The sequence below is a fragment of the Athene cunicularia genome (genome assembly GCF_003259725.1).
Source record: "Athene cunicularia isolate RWA chromosome 18 unlocalized genomic scaffold, athCun1 chr18_part1, whole genome shotgun sequence".
Classification (NCBI taxonomy): Eukaryota; Metazoa; Chordata; class Aves; order Strigiformes; family Strigidae; genus Athene; species Athene cunicularia.
In genome coordinates, this window is record NW_020799123.1 from 6,242,676 (window position 1) to 6,266,661 (window position 23,986).

Below are 23,986 nucleotides of genomic sequence, written 5' to 3' on the forward strand. Positions count from 1 at the left end.
AACCTCCTGGTAGACCTGATTAGAACACTGTGTTCACCCTATGCTATGTGGGGTGACCTTCAAAAGAGAAGCAAAGTTCTTCAATAACAGCCTGAATAACCTGCCGTGGTAAATCTGTTGAGCAAACTTCCCAGGTCTCCTCACCCACTGAATGGGAAGGCTCCATCACCCCGATGTGTACTGAACTCCAACAGGACATTCAGATCTCTGTTATCTCCAGTTGACCAATGGATGTCATATCAATAGTTACATCAAATGCATGAAATCTGCATCCTCCCTGCATTGTTCAAATTTAGTTGGGAAGTAATGAGCTGAACAGTAATCCTTAGGATATATGTGGTTTTATGTATTAGCCTAACCTACCAGTTAAGGAGGACAATTGAAGACAAGACAGTAAGAGACTTAGAGCATTCCCAGGGAATAAAGAAAACACAGCACAGCACATTTGACAGTTCCTGTCCTGGATTGGTAAGTCTCATTCTTTGCTGACACAAGGCAGCAACAAGGACACAGACAAGCTGTGCAGGCACTGTGCACTGTATTTAACCCACCTGACATTATCAATTATTGGGGTCTTCAAGACACGGAAAAGACGATACAGCTGAGGGTTCTGAGGTCCCTTCTTCACTTCTCCCCTTGGGGAGGGTGGAGGTGAGAAAGGTGGAAACAGATCTCCTGGCTCCAGAACTATGTGCTCATCATCCTAGGAAAAAAGTTAGAGAGCCCAAAGGCTGCAACAGTTGGGGCCTTGGTGGAATCCTGCTGCGAGGGACTGGAGGTTTAGTCCAGCAGGATCCCTCCCACTGCAAATGACATAATAGGTGTTTGTCACAGTTCCCTCTCAGCTCTCACAAATTCATTAATTAAACTCTTGCTTCAAACTTGAAGCCAAATGAAATGTTTGTGTTCAAGCACATCTGGTTATTTCATGAAAATTGGCATTTAGAGTGAAAGCTATGATAAAAACCAACAAAGGTAAATTTCACGCTTTAATTTTTTTCCAGTCTTCCTCAAGCAGCAAAATCTTTGCATAGATCTTGTGACTGATTTGTTAATTTACTACTACTACGGGTATTTTATATCATCTTCTTTTATAATAAATCAGTAGTAAGGAGAAGTTCAAAGCAGAAAAACTTTGTTTCTCCACATAAAAACCAGAATAAAGTAGGGGGTTTGTATGTCATATTGTATCATCCAATTGGATAGATCCACTCCACTTGCATTTAGCAGCATGTTACAATTTCCTCTTGACCTGGAAGAGATGGAAACGTGGTGCTTTGGTACCACATTAGTTCTCCTGTCCATTGGGTTTGGGAGTTCATAGAGGAGAGGCAGTCTTAACAAAGCACCGTCCTTGACTGAACTGGAATTTCAAGCTATTTTCAAGGTCAGAAGAAACCAAAAACGCCAATAAGCTGTACACTGGGAATTAGAGTATTGGCAAGAAAATCCTAGGAAGTATATTGTTACAGGCCAGGGAAATAAAACAAGCAAGTTACCTTAATCCCTCTCAAAGAAGCAAATGACTCCTGGCCTGGCCTCAAAGCAATGACATCTCCTTCTACTAACAGGCTCACAGGCAAGTTGACAAGGTGACCATCCCTGTAGGCCCAATGAAGGGACCAGGATGGGGCATAAGGCATGTGAAGGTCAGGGTACATGGAGTCTGGCCATTTCACCTCTTTGCCAAGTGTATCTGAAAGCACAAAGTGTGAAAGAATTAAGTGGTAACAATTCTGGAGAGGACAATATACATCAATTTACATCCTGTAGTTGCTATAGGTCCTTCAGTGCTAAGCTCAGTCCATTTCCATGATCTTCTATCATGTCTGTCTTTCTCCTTGATGGCTCTTCCCCTCTCTCTCCACCCAGTATTAATAACTAAACATAGTCATTTTATAACCTTAAATACATGTACAATGGAAAAGCTAAAGGCTGTCCTTAAAACTGCTGCACTGAAATAAACTGCCTCCTCAGGTTTAAAAGCCCCCGTTGAGACGATGCTCATGCACAGCAATCTATTTCCTTCTGTTCTATGTTGTGGTACAACCCCACGTATTCTTTTCTCATCATCTGCTGCAAGGCCAATATTTTTGTAAGATACTGAGGATTCGAATGACTCCAAACTACACAGACATAACAGACGCCTACCTGATAACACAGAGATTGGAAGCACATGGTCACATGACTGCTCAAAATAACTATTCTACAGGACAGGCATGAGTAGGACATAATTCTCACAGCCTGTTTTTGCATAACACAGGGCAAGGCTACTAAGCCTAATTACTAATATAAGTGATCAGGTTTGGAGAAAAATCCAATGGGAGGAAAACACAACTGCAAATGAGTGGACAGATAAATAAGACCTCACCATTTATCTTATCAATGATTGTCTGGAGTCTCCTCTCCACCTCTCTGCGCTTCAGCCTCTCTTGACGCCCAATCATGAAGAGATCCAAGAGGAGAAGGAGGAAGAGTGCCAGTGCATTAACTATCTCAGCACCTTGGCTTTGCACAGCAAAACAGAAGAAAGCAGAAAGCAGATGAGTTTTGAGTAAATGAGCAGAATATACTGCCAGCCACCCACAGAGATAAATGCACTCCTGCTCAGTTGTTTATTCCTACATCCCACAGACTTATGGCTAAAAAAGAAAAGTGGAAGAGCTATGATCACAGTTCTTCTTTAGAATAATGCCACCAGAGAAGTCTGAAAGGACCTGTCTCAATTAAAAAATGCCCTTACAAATACTGTCAAGGCATGCTACGGCACATGTGACAGCACAGTAACTTCTATGAGCTACTGATTTCTCCGGTTTCAAAATTCATCCTATGATAATGCCTTTGGATTTTTCAAGATCTACAAACACTGTAGAAAAAAAGTCTCAGCCTCTCCAAATGACATTCTATGGGTCTACTACAAGTAGAATTAAGTTGGCTGAAGTTTTGTGAAAGGGACGGATAGGGACAGAATTACCAGTGTGAATATGCTATTGTCTAGATGTCTAGACAGAACGAGGGACAACACTGTTGTATCAGCCACACATAGTGTCAACATAATATAAAACTACCACCTTGCCTCAGTTAACCAGCAGAGGATGTTTGCTTACCTCCCCTGTGGCTGGCTCCCATAGCAGCACAGCAGCAACAGCACTGCCAGAAGCATCAGAGATGCACCAGGCCAGTGGAAACAGGAGCAACGGTTACCATGGTACAGAAAACTGCTCCTCCACACCTCCTACGAAAGGAGAGCAGCAGACAGTCAGCATTCATGAAATACAGAGCCAGACATTTGGAAAAAGCCGAGTGAGAAAGGGTGAAGGCAGCAGTTGACATTCCAGGGTGAACACAACTTTGTAAAACCCCTGAAAATGATATAGAGCATCCCAGATCAGTTATGGGAATGCTACAGCACTAACGGTTGCTCAGCTGGCAAGTCTGCGTGAACACGCTCTGCTTTGCTCTTGCTTGGAAGAATGAAAAGGCTTCTGTGCCAGGCTGCCCCATTGTCACTAACCAAGCGAGGAACACTTTTAACATTTAAGTACTGTGCATAAACACTAGCACTTTGTATTCAACACACACACCAGACAAACATGGTGGATAAGGGGAGACTCTTGAGCTTCACAGCTCTTTCCACCTGATACAGACCCCACAAGCACACTACCAGTAGTGGCTCTTGAAGCCCTTCGATCCTTCAGAGGTGAAACTAAGCTCCTGTAGAGCTCCAGCATCCAGGAGAGAAGTGCTGAGAGAAACATACCCTTTGGCAGATTCCTTGCTTTGTTTCCAAGGACTTTAGCAGTTCTACACCCAGATGCTCTGCAGCAGCAGTCTGGGAGGAAATGCAGCCAACTTTTGTTTAATCTTCAGCTTTACTTTGAGAAGGGGAGACTGAGTGCCCAAGCTTGTGATGTTTGGTGCCTCACCTTCCATGAAGTCACTTTTTTCCGTTCCTTCTGATGCCCCTCCAGCAGTGCTGACAGCTGGTCTCTCAGGATTGTGAGGGCTTTCTTTGTGGTAAGGCCCAAACTTGAGGTCATCTCATCCTAAGGTGCCAGAAAAACAAACTGTTTAGTGCTTTCCTATTTTCTTTTTTAGGCTTTTTTCTGGTGCCTGACTGAGCACCCTACCGTGAATGCCCTGCACTCATCATCACCGGTCTGATTCTCCATTTTCCTGAAATCATCTTCCCTCCTGTGAACTTTAGACTGCTGGCTGGAATTATAGCCCTTAGATAATATCAGGTAAACAAACCGGTCCTGACTGTGCCAGATAAATACTTTATCAAAGCACAATACCAAGTCATTTCTGTGAAACAAGATTCTAATCAGCAGAGGCTGAGGACAGTACAAAGGGAGGCTGCTCAGCTCCGAGGTTACGCAGGTTTGAACTGGTATCAGCTTGCAGAGACAACAGAACAGACACTTATGGTAGAATTTTAATGATACATGATAGATTTTTGCTAACAGTAGTAGAATATCTGCAATTCTAAACAAGAGTGGTCTGATTTCCACAACTGATCCTTATGAATTTTTGGTTATGAATCCTGCCACTGTGGCTACTTTGACAAACAAGCCCCCAGATTTAAGTGCTAGGCCATGGATTAGTTCAGGAGGAGACACAACTCCAGTATCAGCTCCTCCTTTTACAAGAGAAAGCATTAAGAGTTCTAAGTGCTGATGAACATACTAGGGAGACATCTGGACTTGAAGGCAGCACAGAGAGTCCAGAGCACTGCTCCCTCACTGGTCAGCAAAGAGGCAGCAGCCTGAAAGGACGCAACCAGAGAGAGAGTGTGCCATGTGGAAAACACTGCCATAAGATGCTAATAACAAGAGAGTGGGGTAAATGCTTGCAGTTCTGGGGCAAGAACAAGACTTTCTTTCAAATCACAGAGACTGCTGCGAGGTACTGTGGGTACCAGATCACTGAAAGTGAATCAACAAGGAAAAGCAGGCAGGTGTCTATGAGAGGGCTACAGCAGGTATCAGGGAGCTGGTCAATAAAAGTTCTCATTTTCATTTCATCTTTAAATACAAACACCCTGAGGGTGTACAGCACATAGGATATCCTGCACACACACACACACGCTCAGGTGTATCATACTGTTGACAGAGTACAGAACTACAGAACACAAAGCAGGCAGGAAGCTTCCCCCTCCGGTCCCCACCAGTGTGATACACAGCCCAGCAAATACAGCTCAGGCAGCGGCTGCAGCAGTTCCTACTATTGCAGCCACCAGCTCTTCCCAGCCCTGCCAAATCCACTGCTGTGCTCTTCAGGAGCTGCATGCTGGCACCCAGCTCTGCAAGTGCAGCTCAGCTATGATCTGCACTTTTCTTCCTGTTCCTTAACTGAGTGGTTTCGTGGTGAACATTTATCGGAAACTAATCTCGGACTTCAGACTCATTTGCATTGATGGTCCAATCCAAACTGTAATGTAAGCATCAAGGAATAGCACTTAGATGTTCTTTAAGCTACCATCTACCACACACACACACTCCCCACCTATCAGGGACAATTTGAAACAGCAAATTCTGGCCAGGCAGCATCTAGCAATGCTGCTTCAGCTGCACTTTTACAGAACTAAAAATAATCCTGCTGTAGTTTTCATTCTCTGTGTCAGTTTTAGGAATAGAGGAAGTTCTGTGTTGTTCTTGGAAGCAGCCCAGGTAACATCAGCACAGGACTAAACATAGGAGTCTCTCAAAGACTCCCAGAGGAGAAGATGGCAGGCAGCGTAGCTGGCAATGGACATGCCACTGCACCATGGGAGTGCTGCAAACAGGAGTGTCCGAGAGCAACACGGAGCAAGTGACAGTAAGGTTTCTCTCTCTGCGCTGACGGCTGGCTGTTGGGGGCATAGCAAAGCACCCACAAAAACACTCATCCTCTCCAATACAGGGAAAACTGGACAGATAAATATGACACAGAGAGAAAAAGCAGCAATAATAAGAGGGACTTTAAATGGAAAGCAAAGTCTGCTTAGGCACTGAGCTGGTTCCAACGGATACATCAAGAGCTACAGAAGAAACGAAAGGGAAGTTGCACTTAATGCCAACATCTACTACAGTCATACACTGCCTGGAAAGAGAAACTGCCACATCACAGCAGGCAGCGAGCAGCAAATCCAGAGGTAATCAGAAAAGCTCCTGAAACACTTGCACATCTGCTCCAGTCTTTACACAGGAGTTACTGCTTTGCCGTAGTATCAGTCAAGGTAAGGGCAGCCACATAGGAAGGTGGCTATAGCAGGTGTGAGGGACAAGTGCAGAGTGTGGCAGGGCTGAAGAAGAACGGCAGGATGGGCAGGGATTGTTAAACATGTGTCCTGACACTTGGGAGTATTCGGCAAAGCAGGCAGAGCTAGCCCAGTAAACAAAGGCTGAATAATGTGAGTGAGAGGCTGCCTGAAGTGACCGATAACCTATCGCCGGTGAGCAGCCAGGGAAACCACTTGGAACCAAGGAACAGAAGGGACAGGCCAGAAGAGCCACCCTGAACTCCTGGCAAGGGGCAGCTCTAGGTTTTCGCAACAAGAGCTGCCCTGCTAAGTCATCAACTGCTAATGAGGCATTTTTCAAATGCCCTAAAGTAAACCTTTGTATCTGGCAAACCTAGGGCTCTTAAGCTGTCCCAGAGGGATCTTTCCAGCCTTTCATCAGCTGCAAGTCCTCTTCCTGCCACAAAAGAGGAGGTTGAGCACCCCAGGGTGAAGAAGCCATTCACAGGAGGTATCAGTTCAGTAATAACAGCCTCAACATTCACATCTTTGCTTTGGAAAGATGCATTCAAAGAATAATCCGCTAATTTTCAGGTCAAAACAAAAACAGTGAGACACCTTCCACCCAGCTGCCTTAGCACAGGGTTTCCTCCGAAGAACAAAAAAAAGAAAAAACAGACAGTAAATACCAGGTTACAGTGAGAGCAAACCCCTGATGGGTATCAGGAGGCATTTTAAAAGGCTATACTTTCCTTTTGCCATGCCTAAAGGGAAAAATCCTGAAGAGAAAATAAGCAGGTGCTTCCTCCTTTGCCCCAAGAGGCTGGAGAGCACATGAGCCTCTAAGTGCACTTAGGGCACCTCTGGAGCTGCCCCCCTGCCCTGGCTATCACAGCCTCAGTCTGAGAGGCATGACTGAAGCCAGGTAAACACGGGATGATTGCAACCCTCTGCCCTGCGGATGATAGCGCAGCTCTCAAGAGTTGTAATCTGCAGGATGGCTGATAAGGAAAAACACACAGTGCAGGAAATTGGTTTTGTGCATGTGATTTTATTTTCTAGAGGGAATGAATGTGCTGAGGTGTGGACTGGACAGGAAGATGAAAAGATGCGTGAATTCCTCCACTTTCAGTAAATATCCTATATGTTCGATTACTGCTTAGCTTGCCTGCAAATGTTAGGGAAAGGGAACCTGACCAAGATCTTGCAAACGCACAGGTTTAGGAGCTGGTTTGGCTCTTCAGGAAGGGGAAAGAAACAGTTCAAAGCTAGGAGACAGGGAGCCACAGAATCTGTCAACTTTTCTTTTGCCTTCTCCTCTCAGTTGGCCCTACATAGTTCAACAGGGGGAAATTAGTTGGCAAATACCCAATGATCCAGGAGCTTGTTTAAATCTTTAGCCTTGCCTGGCTCACAGCAAAAAGGTTTCCTTTCCCTTCCTCATGGGTTGCAGGAGCATTTTCAGACTGACAGGTAGAAAAAGAGTGGTTATTTTCAGATTTTTCCTCCCACAATGTGAAGTTGTTCCTGAGCATCACCACCTACTCACGTCTGCCTCCCACAGCCCACCTTCATCCTCGCACAAAATCACCACCGGTTCCCGATCTCTCCTCCTAAAATTCCCACCCTGTTCTTTTACACAGAGAACCATTCAAGAATATCTTCAAAGTTTCTCAGCTTTTCTCACACTCTCATCCAATGAAAGACAGAGGTCTTGCTCCTTCCTTCAAAAGGAACAAGCAGAGGTCAGAATGTATACAGGTGAGAAATGGACACAAAATATGAGTATAATTAAGTCCTCTTGTATTTTCATACAGCCATTACACATCCATAGTAACATATTTATTTGTTGTACCAGTAAATGTTGATATAATATGTGGCATATCACATGTGCCAAACATTTTTTAAAATAATACTGGAGCACAAATATATTCTTTGCTTTATAAGCAAAGTGGGTTGAATCATCCTCCACCCTCTATGGATTCAGTCTCCTGCGGAATAAGGGCTTCTCACCAAGACTGTTGTACACTTGAATGTAACTGCCTTTACAATGGTTGTTTAAACAAATAAAGAAATAGAAAACAGAAGATCTGACAGAAGCTTCAATTTTCATAGACTGCAGATCCACCCCTCTGATGCAGAGTGGTATGGAAAACCCCTACAAGGCAGCTGTCAGATTGTTTCCCTCTTTCCAGGCTGCACACCCTAGGCCCCTTTTTTAACACTTCTACTCAATTGCTTTTCAGATTTAAACAGCTGGAGGTGGGAAACGGGGCAGCAGAACATTATTCCTTTTTCTGAGAACTATTTTGCATTCCTTAGCAGAAAAATAAGGCAGTTTTGAGTTTAACAATGACATTGTGCAGGCTATTAATCTACTTCAGAGATTACACCTCCTGAAATGTAAGCATTATTCACAGTTTCAAAAACACATGAGAAAGAGTAACTTCACCAAATACATTTGCATTTAGCACTGTAAGTCAGATTCTTGCTTAGGATAAGGCACAATGTGACACATAGAGGGGTTTTTTGCATCTCATCAGAGAGGACAGCAGACATGCGAAAGCACACAATTTTTGGGGCAACATTTCTTACAGCAGACTAATGCTAGAGAGGGATTTATTCTTGTTCTAAAGCAAATCATAGATCGGTATGCTACAGCTCTGCCCAACTGCGGCTGCTGAAGTTAGTGCTCAGACTGCCTGAAATGGCATATCCATGCTATGGAACGATACAGGCGTAGCCAGCAAAGCCAATGCACAGGCCACTCTGGGCTGTTACCCTTTACTACCGACATCCTTAGTCCTTATTACGCTTTTTGTCTTTCTTAGTGCTCACCTGGTTACTTTTCAAAACAGGTCTGATCCCTTCCTGCTACTAGCAAGAGTGCTTCTCTAGTGCCCCAGGCTACAGGGAGCCTCCACCCTGACACATTCCTACTCCACCGGATAATCTTTTGATTAAGACTCTGGACTAGCTGTCAGCTCAGCTGGATTCTGTTCTTTCTTCTGCCACAGATTTCTGCATGACAGTGTGAAAACTGAATGCTTCTCTGCGCCTCTGTGCCATCTCTATAATGGGACTATCAACTCCCCACCAACTGTAGTCATTGTGAAGATTATAATATTCACCAACCCATCTGAACACTACTGGAAAGCACAGAAAAAAGAAATACATGTTGATACCTTCATGATTCAGGCAGTTCCATCAAGCAGATCATGGCTTTGTGGGGACCACGGCCTTTAAAACTGAACGTGCCAGAACAGGTACCAGAAAGCACAACAAACACAGCTATTAAACTTGGTTTAAATACCACCTGACATGAGCTTTGGAGCCACAGCTTAGCTGTTGGTGGTCTCAAATCAAATGAGACAAGCAAAGTCTTCAGCACAGCAGTGCCCAAATTAATGGACAGAGCAATAGTCAACAACTGCCTCCTTCCTCCATCTGCAGCAACAGTATGAAAGGCAGCCCAGACCTCCCCCTGCCCCTGGACAAAAGAGCCCCCACAGTTTGGTAACTGGGTGTCTGTGGGGCTCCAGTGTGGATGCTGGCTTTGAGGCTCCCCACAGCTCATCGCTAGCAGGGGCTGCAGACTTACACTGCAAAGAGACACAGCTGCAAGAGCACAGATCTCTCAGAGATCTGGCCAAACCAACGCTAATCAGCTGTCTGAATCACCACTGCATTTTGAACAGAATCCATTTTAATCCAGACAATGACATTCACATTCTATGCTCTCCATGAAGCACAGCATAAGATGCCAACAGGCATGATCAACCTTTCTACATGGGTAATGCAAAGCCCAGCACTTCGCTTCTCAGCTAGTAGCAGCTTAAAAGCAGTGAAAGAAGCGACTGCTCCCCAGGTAACAGTCCAATTTTGAATTGTACATTCCTCGGTGTGTCTCTTTGGTCCTGTTTGCAGCAGCAAATCCCCAACCATAGTTACCTGCCCCACCAGGCTGCTGGCAGGATTAGGGAGTGTTTATGCAATGCTTTGAAGCTCACCTGTACTACACAATTATCAAGCTTTAATTACTGTAATTTATCCAGTTACATTATTTCTCCAAGTTCAGAGAGCAGTTGGGGGTCTGTATTTATCCTGGCTTCAAAACACAGCATACAGCTTTATGCCAATGCAGAGCTTACTCCAGAGGATGCTAATCCCCTCCCAGAGGCCAGCAATGCTCAGAAATCCACAGAACTTCAGCACATCTTTCATTCCCCTGTGAGCTTCCTTCCCATCCTCACTTCTTTACCTGAAGACTTTGGGGACTAAAACAGCCTAGTAACAACTAATACAGCCTAGCAGTGCACTGCGAGCCATATTTCAAAGGGTTAAGGAGCTTCAACAGCTACAGATCAAAGCTCATAGAAGAAACGGACAAATTTAAGTCATGAGCCAGACAGGCAGCAAAGCAGAAGTCAGCAGCTAAAATCATGTTTGGCCCCTCCTGTTGGTTTTAGGGTTAAATCTGCAGTTTAAAACAGAGGGTTTTTCCCTATCACCTCCAACACCAAGCTATTCCCTAGCTAAAATCATCATTCACTGCTTCATGTCCTGCCGTAACCTCTTTCCCCAAAATCTAAAAGCTCTTCACGAACCATCACATCAGGCAGGATGCAGGTTGGGGAGGGAGATAGGGAAAGCCATTTTGAATTTAAATGTTAAGGGAGAGAAACTTACTTTGCGGCATTTGCCTTGGTGGGGGATCCAGAGATCAGCCTGCTTGAAGAGCATCTGGGCTAAATTCCTGCGCCACTTCCCCAGCAGCTTGCACTGCTGCTGCCCTCCAAAAATGCGAGAGCAAAGAGGGAGAGAGAGCAAGACTGTGCAGAGCCCAGCGCTGCAGAGAATGAGACAGAAGCAGCAGAGTGAAGCACCAGTCTGCTGATTAATTCAGCCTGTTTCCAGTCACGCTGCAGATCCAGCAAGGAGGCGGTGGATGGGGGTGGGGGAGAGAAAGGGGGAAAAAAAAGGCACAGAGAGAAGAAAGTTTGCCCAGGATAGCACCAGATGTCTGTAAGAATGGTTCATTCATCAGATGGAGCCGACACAGCCAGAATCCCTGGGTTCCCTGCCTGCAGAGATTCATATGCATGCACAGTAAGGGTTGATGCTGGCAGACAGGGGTCTGTGGAAAAGCAGATGGCAAATTAGACAGGACAAAGTGCTATAGAATATAGTATGGGGGAAGGAACACCTGAGCAGGCAAAGAAAAAGATGAGATTGAGACAGAGACCCAGGAATACTAACTACTACATAAATCTAGGAGAGTCTTCCAGATGACTCCGCAGCTTTGCATTCAAGTTCAATTTAAAAATATAAGCAATACAAGTTGAGTCCAGTCTGAAGTGCTCCCTCTCTCTTCCTTGTTGATAGAGAAAGCAACAAAAGGCCCTCTCAGCATCAGTATTCACACATCCTGAGCCACACAATCTAAACCAAAAGGTGCACATAAATTCTTCATAGCCACACGCCATGCCTGGGGCTGCCCATGTACTGACACCTGGGCAGTGGGCAGGGAGAAGGCAAAGGATTAGTGTAGACAGGGAAGGGCCACATATAACAACAGGTAATGGGATAACAAGGCCTTCGGAGGTGAAGAAGGAATGAGCCTTCTCCCTCATTCTCATCTTTTACAGGAATGCTTCCTTCTCATCGTTGGAGGGAAGCACCTTTATAAGCAGCTTTTTATATATCTCCTACTTCAGTGCTGTCCTAATTCTGTCGGGCTTCCCAGTTCTGCAGAGCAATCACTAAACCAATTACTTTCATTTCACATAGAAAGGGGTAAAGAACTGGCCCAGCCAAGAACCACATCAGTAGCTTGCCAGGGATTACAGCTGGCCGGTACTGAATGGAACAGACAGGCACTGCAAAGGCTTCCAGTCTCAGCACAGCATGTAGCTTTGAAGACTATGTACAGGTGTCAGGACTCACCCACCCTCCCTGACCAAGCTCTTCACTTCCTTTTCTTCCCTGAGGTTCAAATGTCTAAACAGGCACAGCACATCTTCTGTGTTTAAAGCCTGAAGTGCAGAGTTTTAAGAGGTCTCAATATTTACAATAAAACCAATGCAGGGTCTAGTTATCACCTGTTGGCACTGAGTTACACATTGGTATGTAACCTCACAAAGCTCTTAAAGCCAAGGTTGAAGGGAAGCAGACACTGCATTTAACATAACTTAAGGAGAAAGCAAGGGGAGAAAGAGGCAAGACATCCTTCATCCTTCTGTAGGGCATTTTGTTTCCCAGACAACAATTTTAAACCACAGAGCGGAACAAAATGTCCTAATGGCACATTTTTTTCTTCCTTCCTCTTTTCCTGCTAAGAAACTACTCACCTACTCACTTCAACACAAGGAAAAAAGGACAAAAAAACCAAGGATCAACAACAACATAGGGTAAGAATGGACAAACCCTCACACAACATACATGCAATAACCCCCTCTCATCACAGTGCTCACTGATCTGTTTCCCATGGCTCTGCACCTTCTGAAGACTCCAATGAATGTGAATAAAACAACTTGCTGGTGACAGTGCAATACCAGGAATAACCCTTTTGCTTCACACAGTTAAGAGGTCCCAACAAAACTTTCTTCTTTAAAAACACCAGCTTTGGTGGTGAACACAAACAGAAACAGATCAAATTGCCTCTTCTTGTTTATTCCACTGTTGAGAGACCTTGCTGTAACATGTTTTGTGTAGGGCAGTAATTTGTACTATGTATCTTCCTTCTGATATCAGGTGGTATTATAAATTACATCTGGACATGCATTTGTGCATTAAATAACAGAAAGAAAGAGTAAAAGCTGAAAACTTGAGATGTGAAGATAAAACTGCAGCTTGAAATAAAAGGTTGAGTATAAAGGCAGGGACTGAGACCCATACAAAAACGGCAGCATAGATGAGAGATGCCTGTGGAAAAAGGATCAGTTTGTGAAAGAGCCCTTGGAAGAAGAGCTGAGGTTTTAGCGAACAGGAGGGAATAAAAATGGAGATACAATTACTGGCAAGAGGAGAAGAGGCAAAGGACTTGGGCTACTTTTCAGTCTAAAGGTAGGACTGTAGCTCTTGTTGGGCATCCTGGAACAAGATAGCTGAGGACCAACAGCGCTGTGGCTGGAGCAATGTGGAGTACAGCACAGGCCCCCTGAACACGTTTCCGGGCTCTGGCTAGGAGGCACGGTGCTGTATCCAGGCTGCAGCAATTACACTGGGATAATACAGCTCAGTTGTTATTGGTAACTGTGGAATGGATGATGTCAATAATTTTTAACAGTTGTGTTGATGCAAATACAGCCTACATGTAAAGTAACTCAAACGCATGAGCCTCACTCTGTCTTGTGGCACTCAATGCTGCTGCCTGTCTTGGTATATGCTGAGTGGGTCTTACAGCAGAGATCCTGGCACCTTTCACAAGTATTAAACTGACTTCAGAAATACACAGAAAATCAAAAAGTAAGAAGATGGGAAAGAACAAGATAACAGCACATTTAATTTAAGAAGATTTGGGCACTGTTCCTAAAATACTCTCTGCATTTCTCTGCAGTGTCTGGCTTCTGGCAAAAACTGGAAGACAGCCTACATTACACCTGACAAACTCTGATCCTCAGCCATTTCTGACAACAGAACTGTATTAGCTGACAGGAGCCAAAGGACAAGTCTCTCATCTTCAGAGTGACAGATGTCCGTGCTGCAGCAGTGCTCTGAGCATATCTTCTGTTCCAGGAGTGCTAACTCTTCATTACACATATATTAGATCAGAGATTGCTTTCAGCTAGATTTGGGACTGATGTTTTCACTTGGGTTCATTTTATTTTTAGCATTTTAAAATAAACCTAGCACATCAAATTTACTACTGAGGTTACACAGCAGGTTAATTTGTTCCCTTTTCAGCATATATGTGTCCAAGTTCTTCACTTTGGAAAGGAGAATGGATTCCACCTCAGAGGGGATGAAACAAGGATCTGCACCACCGAAAAAAATAAAAGGAGCAAACTCCTTAACACCAAACAATATACTGCTAGCAAGAATAAAACCATGGTCTTTCCCCTGAATCCAAACAAAGTAAGTTGTAAAATGCAGCTGAATGTATCAATGGGGCTTTTTAAATTCCTATTGAAGAGTGTGATGATCTCCTGACTTCACTTCTAATCCCCACTCAGAAAGGAAGGAGAAAAAACTCCAGTAAATCAGGAGAGACTAGGACTTCAGAACACCATGATTGTCCCTGTAATCTCCTTGTGCAGGATGCTTTCCTAACAGGCCTTTTAAAGGTCTATTACAATACTGTCCACACTGCTACATGTCCACCAATTTGACACGCTCTTCCTGTGTTGTACAATGAAGAATGTCATATGAGAAAGAGATGAACCAAAGATAGCAACCTACAGTGAAAACGTCCCTGCTGTGCTCTGCCACGGCTGTAGAAAGGACAGTGTTGGTGCTCTCAGATCCTAAACAGAACACACTCCTGTACAGAATGGTAATTGCGTCATCTCTTAAAATGATCAATACCAGATTAGCCTATGATGTCATTAACAAGAGAATAAATAGATAATTATCCTCATTGAAACATTACATCCATAGTGATACAGCAATCTGATAGAAAACATCATAGTTCAAACACGTCCTCTGAGCACACCAGTAGCAAGAGGTTCAGGCATGAGTAAACCCAGATCTTCCTGGTCTAGCACCTACAGGACAGAAAACCCAGCCAAATAAAAAGATTAGTAGGCAAGTACAAGAGCTGATGTGAAAAACTGAGTACCTTTTAACTCACTTACACGGCTCCAGTAATCTTTTAGAGCAGATCTGTGTCTAGGTGATTATCTAACGAGTACTTTGCACTCAGGAAAAAAAACACTTCCTGATGCTGGAAGTAATGTAAACGAAACAGCAAGAAAGGGATGCACGCAGAATAACAGAGAGAGAGCAACCATGATCTGGCAGACAATGCTTTAGGTGTGGTAGAGAGGGGGACACCAAAAAGGAAAGCTAAGAATGTTCCCTTACTAGAGTCAGCTGAGAACTGGTGCGTATAATGTTCTCCACTGGTCTCAAACTACCTGTCCCAATTCTGACTGCGATCCAGAATAAGGACCAGTTCACTTTTCTGAGTGAGAAATACATTTAACACTCAGGTGGCTGCTGAAGCATGGCTAAAACATGTGACCAGCAGACTACTCACTAAAGTGATCAAAATAATTTTATTTTTGGGAAGTAGTAACATGTGCCAAGTCTCCTGTCAGCCACAGCAGATAGGTCTTTTTAGTTTCTATAGCAGCTATTCATGGAGATATCTCTGCCCTTTTTCCTTTGAAGCTCAAAGAATGGTAAGATAACAAAAGACAGATTGTCCCTCCATGTAATATCTAGACTTACCTGGCACTTTCTAAACCAGCTCTAGAAATACTATCCTCCAGCACTCCCTAGAAAGACATTAAATTGCCCAAGAAATACATACACTTATGATCAGAAAAACTAGGCTCAGATTATTTCATTATCTTAGTTTATTTAAAAAATCTTCTCCGTGAATTCAGCCTCTCAACTAAAGCAAGCTAAGTGTCCATGGGACTGAAGCTCTACCTTAAACCTCAACAAAGACACAGCATATGTGACAGCATATGCTTCACCTCTGTTGTACCACCATGGTGCCTCTGTCCCAGGCTGCAAAGGACTTACCTACTGATACAAACACATACATCCCTAGGAATGTGAAGGTGACAGAACTCTCAACTTTGATACTAACCGTGGATTAGACCATCCCATAATAACACCAAATGGTGAGTCTTGACCCAAAATAACAAAAGACAATTAAAAGGACTCAACATTTAAGTTGGTCATCACCCTTACCAGGAAACCTACCTGACACTTCTCCTTGAGGTCCATGGCTCTGCGGTTCTGTAAGCATGTCCAGCAAAGTGGGGTTGCTCCTCAGGGGAGAATGTCTCCTAGGTAGAGATGAGTTTGGCTACACTTCTCACATCACCATCTGTGGAAACAGAAGGTGAAGCAGTCAATCTCCCCATATCACTCCCTTTAGGACAAGAAAATGATGAAATTCACAAAATTCAAATTACAGGATCAGTCTTTAAAAGATGAACTGGGGAGCTGAAATAGCTTCTATTCATGTACTATTGTACATGGACCTTCTCCTTCCTCAGAACTGATCATGGTAGCTTAAGTCCCACCAAAAACTGGCAGCAGTAGATGAATTAATTAAGTTCCCTGCAGCTCAGAGTAAGAGTATTATTGCAGTCCTGACACACTTTTGGGCAAGCCTCCAAAAAAAAGCTGACAAAGCACTGGATTCCACCAGGTGTTGGAGCATACTGTCACCCACAGCTATTTGTCTTACTATTCTTATCTACCACGAGCTTTGTCCAGCTAATCTCTAATGGAGCCTGCAGTAATTATTCTTCCATTTGTTGAACAACACATCCAATCTTTGACAAAGCTATGCTGCTGGGCTTAGCATGTATCTGACCACCATTAAGTACGCCACAAGTCATAAAAACAACTCCAGATTACCAGGGAACTAGGCCTTTTTTCTTTTTTATATTTCTTTTCTTTTAGCAAAACTGGGATTCTAATAGAATTGAGGTAAAAAGCAGCTCTGGCATTCACATCCTTCTTACAGCCCATCTCCCCCTTGATCTCCCATGGCACAAATTCATTCTCCTTCCACATATGCAAAATGTTTTTTCTGTGTAAAACAAAGGATCTGTGTACAGTGCTCCAGAGGATTCTCCTATATATAAACACGAGTTATAAGATTATGCTATCATTGGTTTTGGGAAAGTCTTTTTTGCTGTTTAGTAACTCTTTGTTCTATTTTTTAGTATGACACACAAACTCAGGGCTTGGACATATACTTCCCATAAATCCAAATAAACAATGAAACAGCTAGATCTGCAAATCAAGCCAAACGACCTACACATTTCCTAGATACAACAGGACTGGCTTTTGCCAGCTGGGATTACTATACTGGTCTATACCATACTGCCTGCTTCAAAGAAGGATTCTAGAGATCCCATCCTTGTGGCCATCACCTATAGCACTACTCTCCATGATGCTACATCAAGGAAAAGGAGAGGTGTCCAAAGCTTACCCAGAAAGCCATTGCTGCCCCATGCTGAAGAGTTACATGTCAGTATTTCTTCTCATGCAGGCAAGTCCTGCACCTGCGTTCTGGGAAGCAGCAAGCATTCAGTATTCAGACTGCTGGTTATCAGAGAACTGTTTGCAGTACAGCAACCATCAACCAGCACCTGCAAGTGCCATTTTTTGGCTGCCGGCTGGCTGGCATGAACCACAAGTCCAGACTCTGCCCTACTTTTCTGTTCTGTGACCCTTGCCAATGTGCATACACCAAGGGAATGAAGCTATTTTCAGTCACTTGGTATCCCTGCCAGGCCAATTAGCAATTGCAAAGAGAGGATCAAAGTTACTGGAGCAAAGCTGACAAGGAGGGTTGGGAGTGGGAAGGAGGAAAACATACTTTTGTATGCTTGCCCACAGCAGCTTAGAGCCTCAGTATCTTATCTTTAAATCACAAGTGACTTCAATATAAGAGAAGGCAAGAGGAGAAGATTTTAAGGAAAAAATGGTCACTAACAATAAAAGGGCTAAGAAATAAATCCGTGGTTCTTCCTTTTATTCCCTTCTGACAGAAGATTTATTAGTGGATCTACTGAAGGATTTATGCATGGTGCTCTGACTCGTTCAAACAAAAAGTTAAGCGCCTGAATTTCTCTCTGGATCTGGACTTCAAAAGCATAATTATCCATGACATGACTGGCTAACTGGGAAGCCAAAGTCACAAAAGCAGAACAAGAAAAAACATCCTGGACTGTTTGTGCTAATCCCGTGGAGCCCAGATCATTAGCAGTGGTGGGTGGCTCTGGCTGGAGGGCAGGGGCCATGCAGGGAGGCCGCTGGGTAGGAGGCAGGATTTGTGGCACTGCTGTGGGTGACATTCTGTTTTAGGCAGCAAACTGAAATGTGATCCTGAATGCAAAACACGCCATGCCTTAAAGTTCAAGGCACATCATCCACATGCTTAGGAACACTACCCTGAAGTCCTTCAGTGTTAGGAAGCAGGATACACAATAAGGGTGTTAAAAAGATTAAATACTGGTTGGAAAGAGTGAATACTCCCTATCTAGAGAAATTCAAAAGCTGCTATAATGAACAATATAACAAGAGCCTGCAAAAGTAATCAGTGATGCATGCAGTGCTGCTTCATCATCATACCTGCTCCAGGCTTCTCCAGAATTTGAAAGACTGACCTCAAACCCACAAGCAGTTCAATTTCTCTCACATCCCCAATTTAAGGTGCCAACAATGGGTCAGATTGTGAACATTTTAGAGAAAGCAAAGAAACCAATTCCTTCCTGTACCAATCTGGATATACAAAACAAGCAGAATATTTCATTTTTCAAAGTGGAACTACACTTTAGAAAGAGTTTTTGTTTAGAACCAAGAATTCCAAACACAGCCAATCCTAGATAGGTTTGAATATCTAAGTATTAGGATAACTGAAGCCAAAAGGACAGACAGGCTACAATGATAAACCATCCTCCTTCAACTTCTGCAACAGAATTGGCACTAGAGCCATATAAAACGTGACTTGCGTGCTTTCTTTCAAATGCATAATTTATCAAAATAAAAAGCCTGCAAGCATATTTGCAAGAATTATGTCATACTAACTAAAAACCTTATATGCATTACAGAGATCTTGCAAATACTCAAAAACCAGCTTCACACAATGAAGCTGAAGAAGTTCTGCAGGCAACACGTCGACGTGCAGAGATATACATTCACCCACTCCATCCCCCACAGGGTCCTCATGTGCTCCTCTCCCAGACTCATCTGTTTTAGGGACCCCTGTAATTCCCACCACCAAACGTGTCTTTCTATCACCCCTACCCAACAGCAGGGACTCATCACACTGGACCCATTTTAGGAGTTTTCTGCACTACTATTTCCTCCACACTACAGTTATCTGCCTTCCTCTGTCCTCCCTGTTCTTATCTCACGTCTGCCCAGGCAATTAGTCACTCATGCCATCGACATGTTAAACTCTGTTAGACAGCAGGACAGAAATTAAGTGGGACTGCTTTGCTGGAACATGTTAGTGGGCGTGAAGTATCCAGCCACAGAAAATCAGATGCCTGAAGCTGTGGTTGCTCTAATCAAACACCAGAGGCTCCAAGTGCAGCCAGTTTACCCCTTCCACCTTCCCAGCACATTCCATTCTCCTCCAGATTCTTCATGCCTAGGGGAGTTCATGAAACATGGAAATGGCTGGATATGGCGTTCAGGTGTCATCATGCTGCATTCAGCCTGAGAAATACTTCCAAATTGTTAGGCAGAGTGAAACCCAATATAGAGTCCACCAAATAACTCAATCCAATGCATATATCACTAACAGCAAGCTAACTTTCTGGAAATCCTGTATGCTGAACTCAGCCAATAGTAGCCCATAGCTATGTGGAGAGGTCTGTAATGCACGTTAGAATATCTTTATTTTATATTTCTAAGAATGAATGAGTTCAAAACTCATGTGTATCTGATATCGAAACCTTTTCAAATCTGAAAAATACATTCCAATTACCCCAAACTCATAAGTGCCCTGAGCAACGATTAAGTCTTGCAGCTTGATCTGAGTATCAGTAACTGTTTTAAACATCCTTCTGAACCACAGAAGCAGAGTTTTACAAGGGTCTGTTCAAACTTTTTATGCAGTCAGTGTATTCATGTAGGTAATAAACACTGTGCTTTGAGATCCTCCTTTGAAATCCAAGGATTTCAAAGCCTGATAACCAAATCTCACATCGGTGTAAGATACAAGTGTTGAAATTTAGTAAGAATTGCTTTGCATGATATATTACGTACAGAATTTATAAACCAACTATCAGACAGAAGGATCAGATAACTATACAACCTATAGATACTTGGAAAGAAAAATGTGTTTCAGAAGCTGCAAGTATTTAGGGAGAAAAATAAATCAACCTAATGATACTGTTTACCCTAAAGTGTTCAATCACTGATGCTTTCATGTTATTTACTGAAAATTCCCAACATAGATTAGTGTATGAAAAATGATGGGGAGTCTGAACATTTCTTGCTGCCAGAAGTGAATTCCTCAAGAAGTGATCTGTCACCAAGAACAGAAACACGGGGGAACAGATAATAACCAAAAAAGCAGCTGCCTTGGAGAAAATGACTTGGATTAGAGCTGATTGTTTCAATATCAGCAAAACCATATGGTCTCCCTACTCATGAGTAGCTGATGTCTGCCTGATAATTTGCAACATGGACACATTTTCTGATATATGGGCTTCCAAAGGTGCATCAAGTGATACTGTCAATTGCTTTGAAACCCATTGAGAGCACAGAATAATGACAGCAAGGGAGCTGGCAGCCACAATTCTTGGCTCTAGTATCTGCTTGTGAGAAAACTTGTCAAAATTTGGGCCAGCTAAACATTCTCTGCCTTAATAACCCTGGATTATAGATAGGGATATGCATATCTCCTTCAGAGAGAGACCCGGAAGTAAATGTATTCATATCTGTAAAGTAAATGAGATCTTCTGAATTAGTGTTGTATGTGTGCTAAGTATTAGCAACTCAGTAGTGGTCAAATATCTCATTGGCACATGGCTGTGAAGAATCAGGAGTTGCTTTCACACACGCTCTGCTTCCCTTGCTTAATGACAGGAATTAGAGACATACATATTCTATCTTGAATCGGGAATAGGATTAAACTGGAAATGAATTTAAAGTTTGTCTTCTAACTGAGAAGCGTGCCTTTTGGAGGTGAAATTAGTTCTTGTTTAAACCTTACTTGCTGAGAGTTTTCAAAAAAAAAAAATATCTCTGACTTTCCTTCTTTCTTCAGCACAAGACTTTTACATTTGATTTGTTTCAAAAGACAGTAGTGGCTTAAAATGAAAGCTGAGGAACAAGGAGGGAGAAGGGGAGTAGGAAATAGCTTTGAAACACTTGTAAGAGTCAGACCCTCAGTTTACTTGCAAGATTAAGATCGGTAAAACAAGACGCTACACAATTGAAAACACATTTATTTTTGTTTTAATTTTGTTCTGGTGAGTTGAGAAGTAATTGATGGATACAATCAAAAGAATGAACAAACTCGTTTAGTCTACTTTACTGCTTCCACAGGGGCTGATACTGTTTCAAATTAAGGTATAGCAAATTTGAAAGATCTTTGCTGTGTTCATTTTTCCTTACTTGGTTAAAAAAAAAAAAAAGAAGAGTGTTTGGGAGTTAAAGGATTGCTTTATCTTTCCTGTTTCAGGTACTCTAAGCCTGCCACAGAAAGACACAGCATGTATACAGTCTGGATCAAAGTGAAAAATGCCACAAAAGGCACAATTCTGAAAGTTTTAAGGGCCCCTCCAGCTTCTACAGAGCAATGAGGCATTATCTGCTTTGTGGCACGATGCCTTGAATGACAATGAAAACATTTTACAGCAAATGTATGGAAGAATTCACTGCAAAAGTGATAGCTGTCATGTATCATCATGATACTGGTTATTATGGTAACCAGGATTGTATAACTATCTCAATTTAAAAAAAAATCCTGAAATGCTAAAAACACACAAAAACACAGGAGCCCAAAATAAAATACCCCATGCTGTATTTATAGGACCTCCTAGTAAATCAATTTTTGCTGATGTACACTGACTCACAAAGTGTAGCTTTTCCTCTTAATTCCAGTTTATAAATAAGGGTGTTATATGCATAGTTTATAGTAAATCTAGGCAAAACCCTCTCATACACCAGTGTTTGCCATTTGGAGATATTTAACAAATACCATGCTGATGGGAAGGTGTTTTCTAGGCGTTCCTCAAAGCAGGCCCAGCACCTGAGGACCATTAACAAGATCAAGCTCATATTCATTCAAAGCAAAGCACAACCCTTATCTAGAAGACACGGATCAGTTCAGTAGATTGTGTACTTTGCTATTCTCACAACAAGCTCCATGAAAGTTTTATGATGAACATTTGTATGTGTCTAGAAATAGGGCAGTAAGCTGACTCACTCTCCTGTGAAAGGAAAGCAGAGGAGCTCTCTGCAGCTCCTTAAGAACTTCTCTCCACTATTCACTCAAAAGTATTCTGGGCAAAGATCCAAAGTACCCTATTTAGTGTACAAACGGTGCCCCACATGATGACAGATGTCAACCCAAAGCAAATCCTGCTTTCTGCAGGAGCTGCCCAAGCCCTGGCAGGACTCTTTTTGGCCAGCCCTAGAGAAGGACTTGCCTTCTGGCCAATCCCCCGTGGCCCCTGGCCCAGCTCCTGGCCAGGCCCACCCAGCCACAGGGGTATATAATAAACCCTTACAACCCACTCATTCTTCAGGGCTGTCTTTCTGCTTGGAGTAGCTTGGTCTCTGGAATGCTTGTTGTGGCTTCTAGTAGCTAGTCTGGGTAGGACTCTTAACAGAAATAAGGGTGGCCTCAAAGATACAGAGACTTAAACAGAGCTGTAATATGAAGATTAGAGGAAGGTTTGTTTTCTTGGTTCTGCTTGCAGTAGCAATATTGATTTGTTTTGTGACCTAGGCTAAAAGCACTAATATCTTAATCCTCTCATCAGATAAAAAAAAATGTTGGCAATGTGTTTATTTAAAAGGTCATGGTTAAGAATAATATTACATAAAGTGTTTTGATGTGCTTGTAAAAAAAGACAACAAAGAAATATAAAGCACTACTCTACAGAACAAAAGCTATCTTGCATAAAAACCAGCATAGTGTAGCTATTTATATGCATGCCTGTATTAAGCAGGCTTCTTAGAAAGTAAATCTAGCTTGCTTGCTAGGTTATTCAAATTTTGCTGTATTTGAGCAAGCCCTGTAGCTTAATGCAGTATGGCAGCTGTTAAGTGACTGTTTATACAGAAACTTGCATTTCTAAGGAACCTAAAGTGTTTCATAGAGCTCATGAACTACTATGTCATTGTATCTTATTGTGTATGAGCTGTCTGTTCAACTAAGAACTTTATGCTACAATTGCTGGAGGAAATAATAATATTTAAGGCAAGCATGCCATAACAGCTTCCTTTTCCTCAGAAAATATGTACTACTTGGTAGCTGCCTCAGGAAGATGGATAGGCGCTTATGCTCATCTGCTGCTATCTTGGTAACTTTTAAGATAAGAGTAATTTAAAAAAACTCTTTTGTGGCACAAGCTGTCCTGTGAAAATTCAGGAGTCTTAAATGCATAACTAAAATACTATCTGTTCCTGTCTGTGGGTCCTTCCATCCTCTCTAGGTATCTTTTGGGTAGATAGTATAATCTAAGAGAAATATCTCCTGCTTTATGTAATGCGTTTTTAGCTGGGATTTTTAGGCCTTGTTTTAATCAGTTATTCTGATCCCTATGTTATCCTGATAGGAGAAAGCTCCTGAACAAGGGACAGTGGTAACAGTAATCCAAGAACTACATGGATCACAGCTTTTAGAACTAAAGTGGATGTCTGAGGCAAAATGAAGTGTGCCATCAACTTCTGATCAAAAGACTGCGATGAGGTGGGAGCATGAGTGAAGTAAAATGAAACTGCCTGAGTCGAGGCTGCTATCTAAGCTTGTAAGGGATCTAGGCATACTGGTGAAAGCGTTTTAGTCAGAATTTGGGACATCCCTAAAACCCTGAGGCAGAGTACAGAACCGCAGCTGCACCCACACAGCTGCCGTAGCACCGGGGGGCTCGGCCCGGGTCC

At 42.9% G+C, this 23,986-nt stretch overlaps 1 protein-coding gene across 4 annotated transcripts in view; it reads right to left on the reverse strand.

Annotated features, from left to right (window-relative positions):
* The window catches only part of TMEM94 (transmembrane protein 94), a 46,333-nt gene extending 30,112 nt beyond the window's left edge, over positions 1-16,221 (reverse strand). For 2 of the 4 annotated variants that reach the window (XM_026860944.1, XM_026860940.1), the window contains exons 1-6: positions 10,913-11,051; positions 3,927-4,046; positions 3,108-3,235; positions 2,372-2,508; positions 1,500-1,696; positions 552-703 (exon numbers count right to left, since the gene is read on the reverse strand). In XM_026860944.1, the coding sequence (XP_026716745.1) occupies positions 552-703; positions 1,500-1,696; positions 2,372-2,508; positions 3,108-3,235; positions 3,927-4,046; positions 10,913-10,966 (788 nt within the window). In that variant the 5' untranslated portion in view covers positions 10,967-11,051. Of the gene's footprint in view, positions 1-551; positions 704-1,499; positions 1,697-2,371; positions 2,509-3,107; positions 3,236-3,926; positions 4,047-10,912; positions 11,053-16,099 lie in introns of those variants that run through there. The other 2 variants (XM_026860943.1, XM_026860941.1) reach the window with 2 other exon arrangements.
* Positions 16,222-23,986: the final 7,765 nt, after the last annotated feature.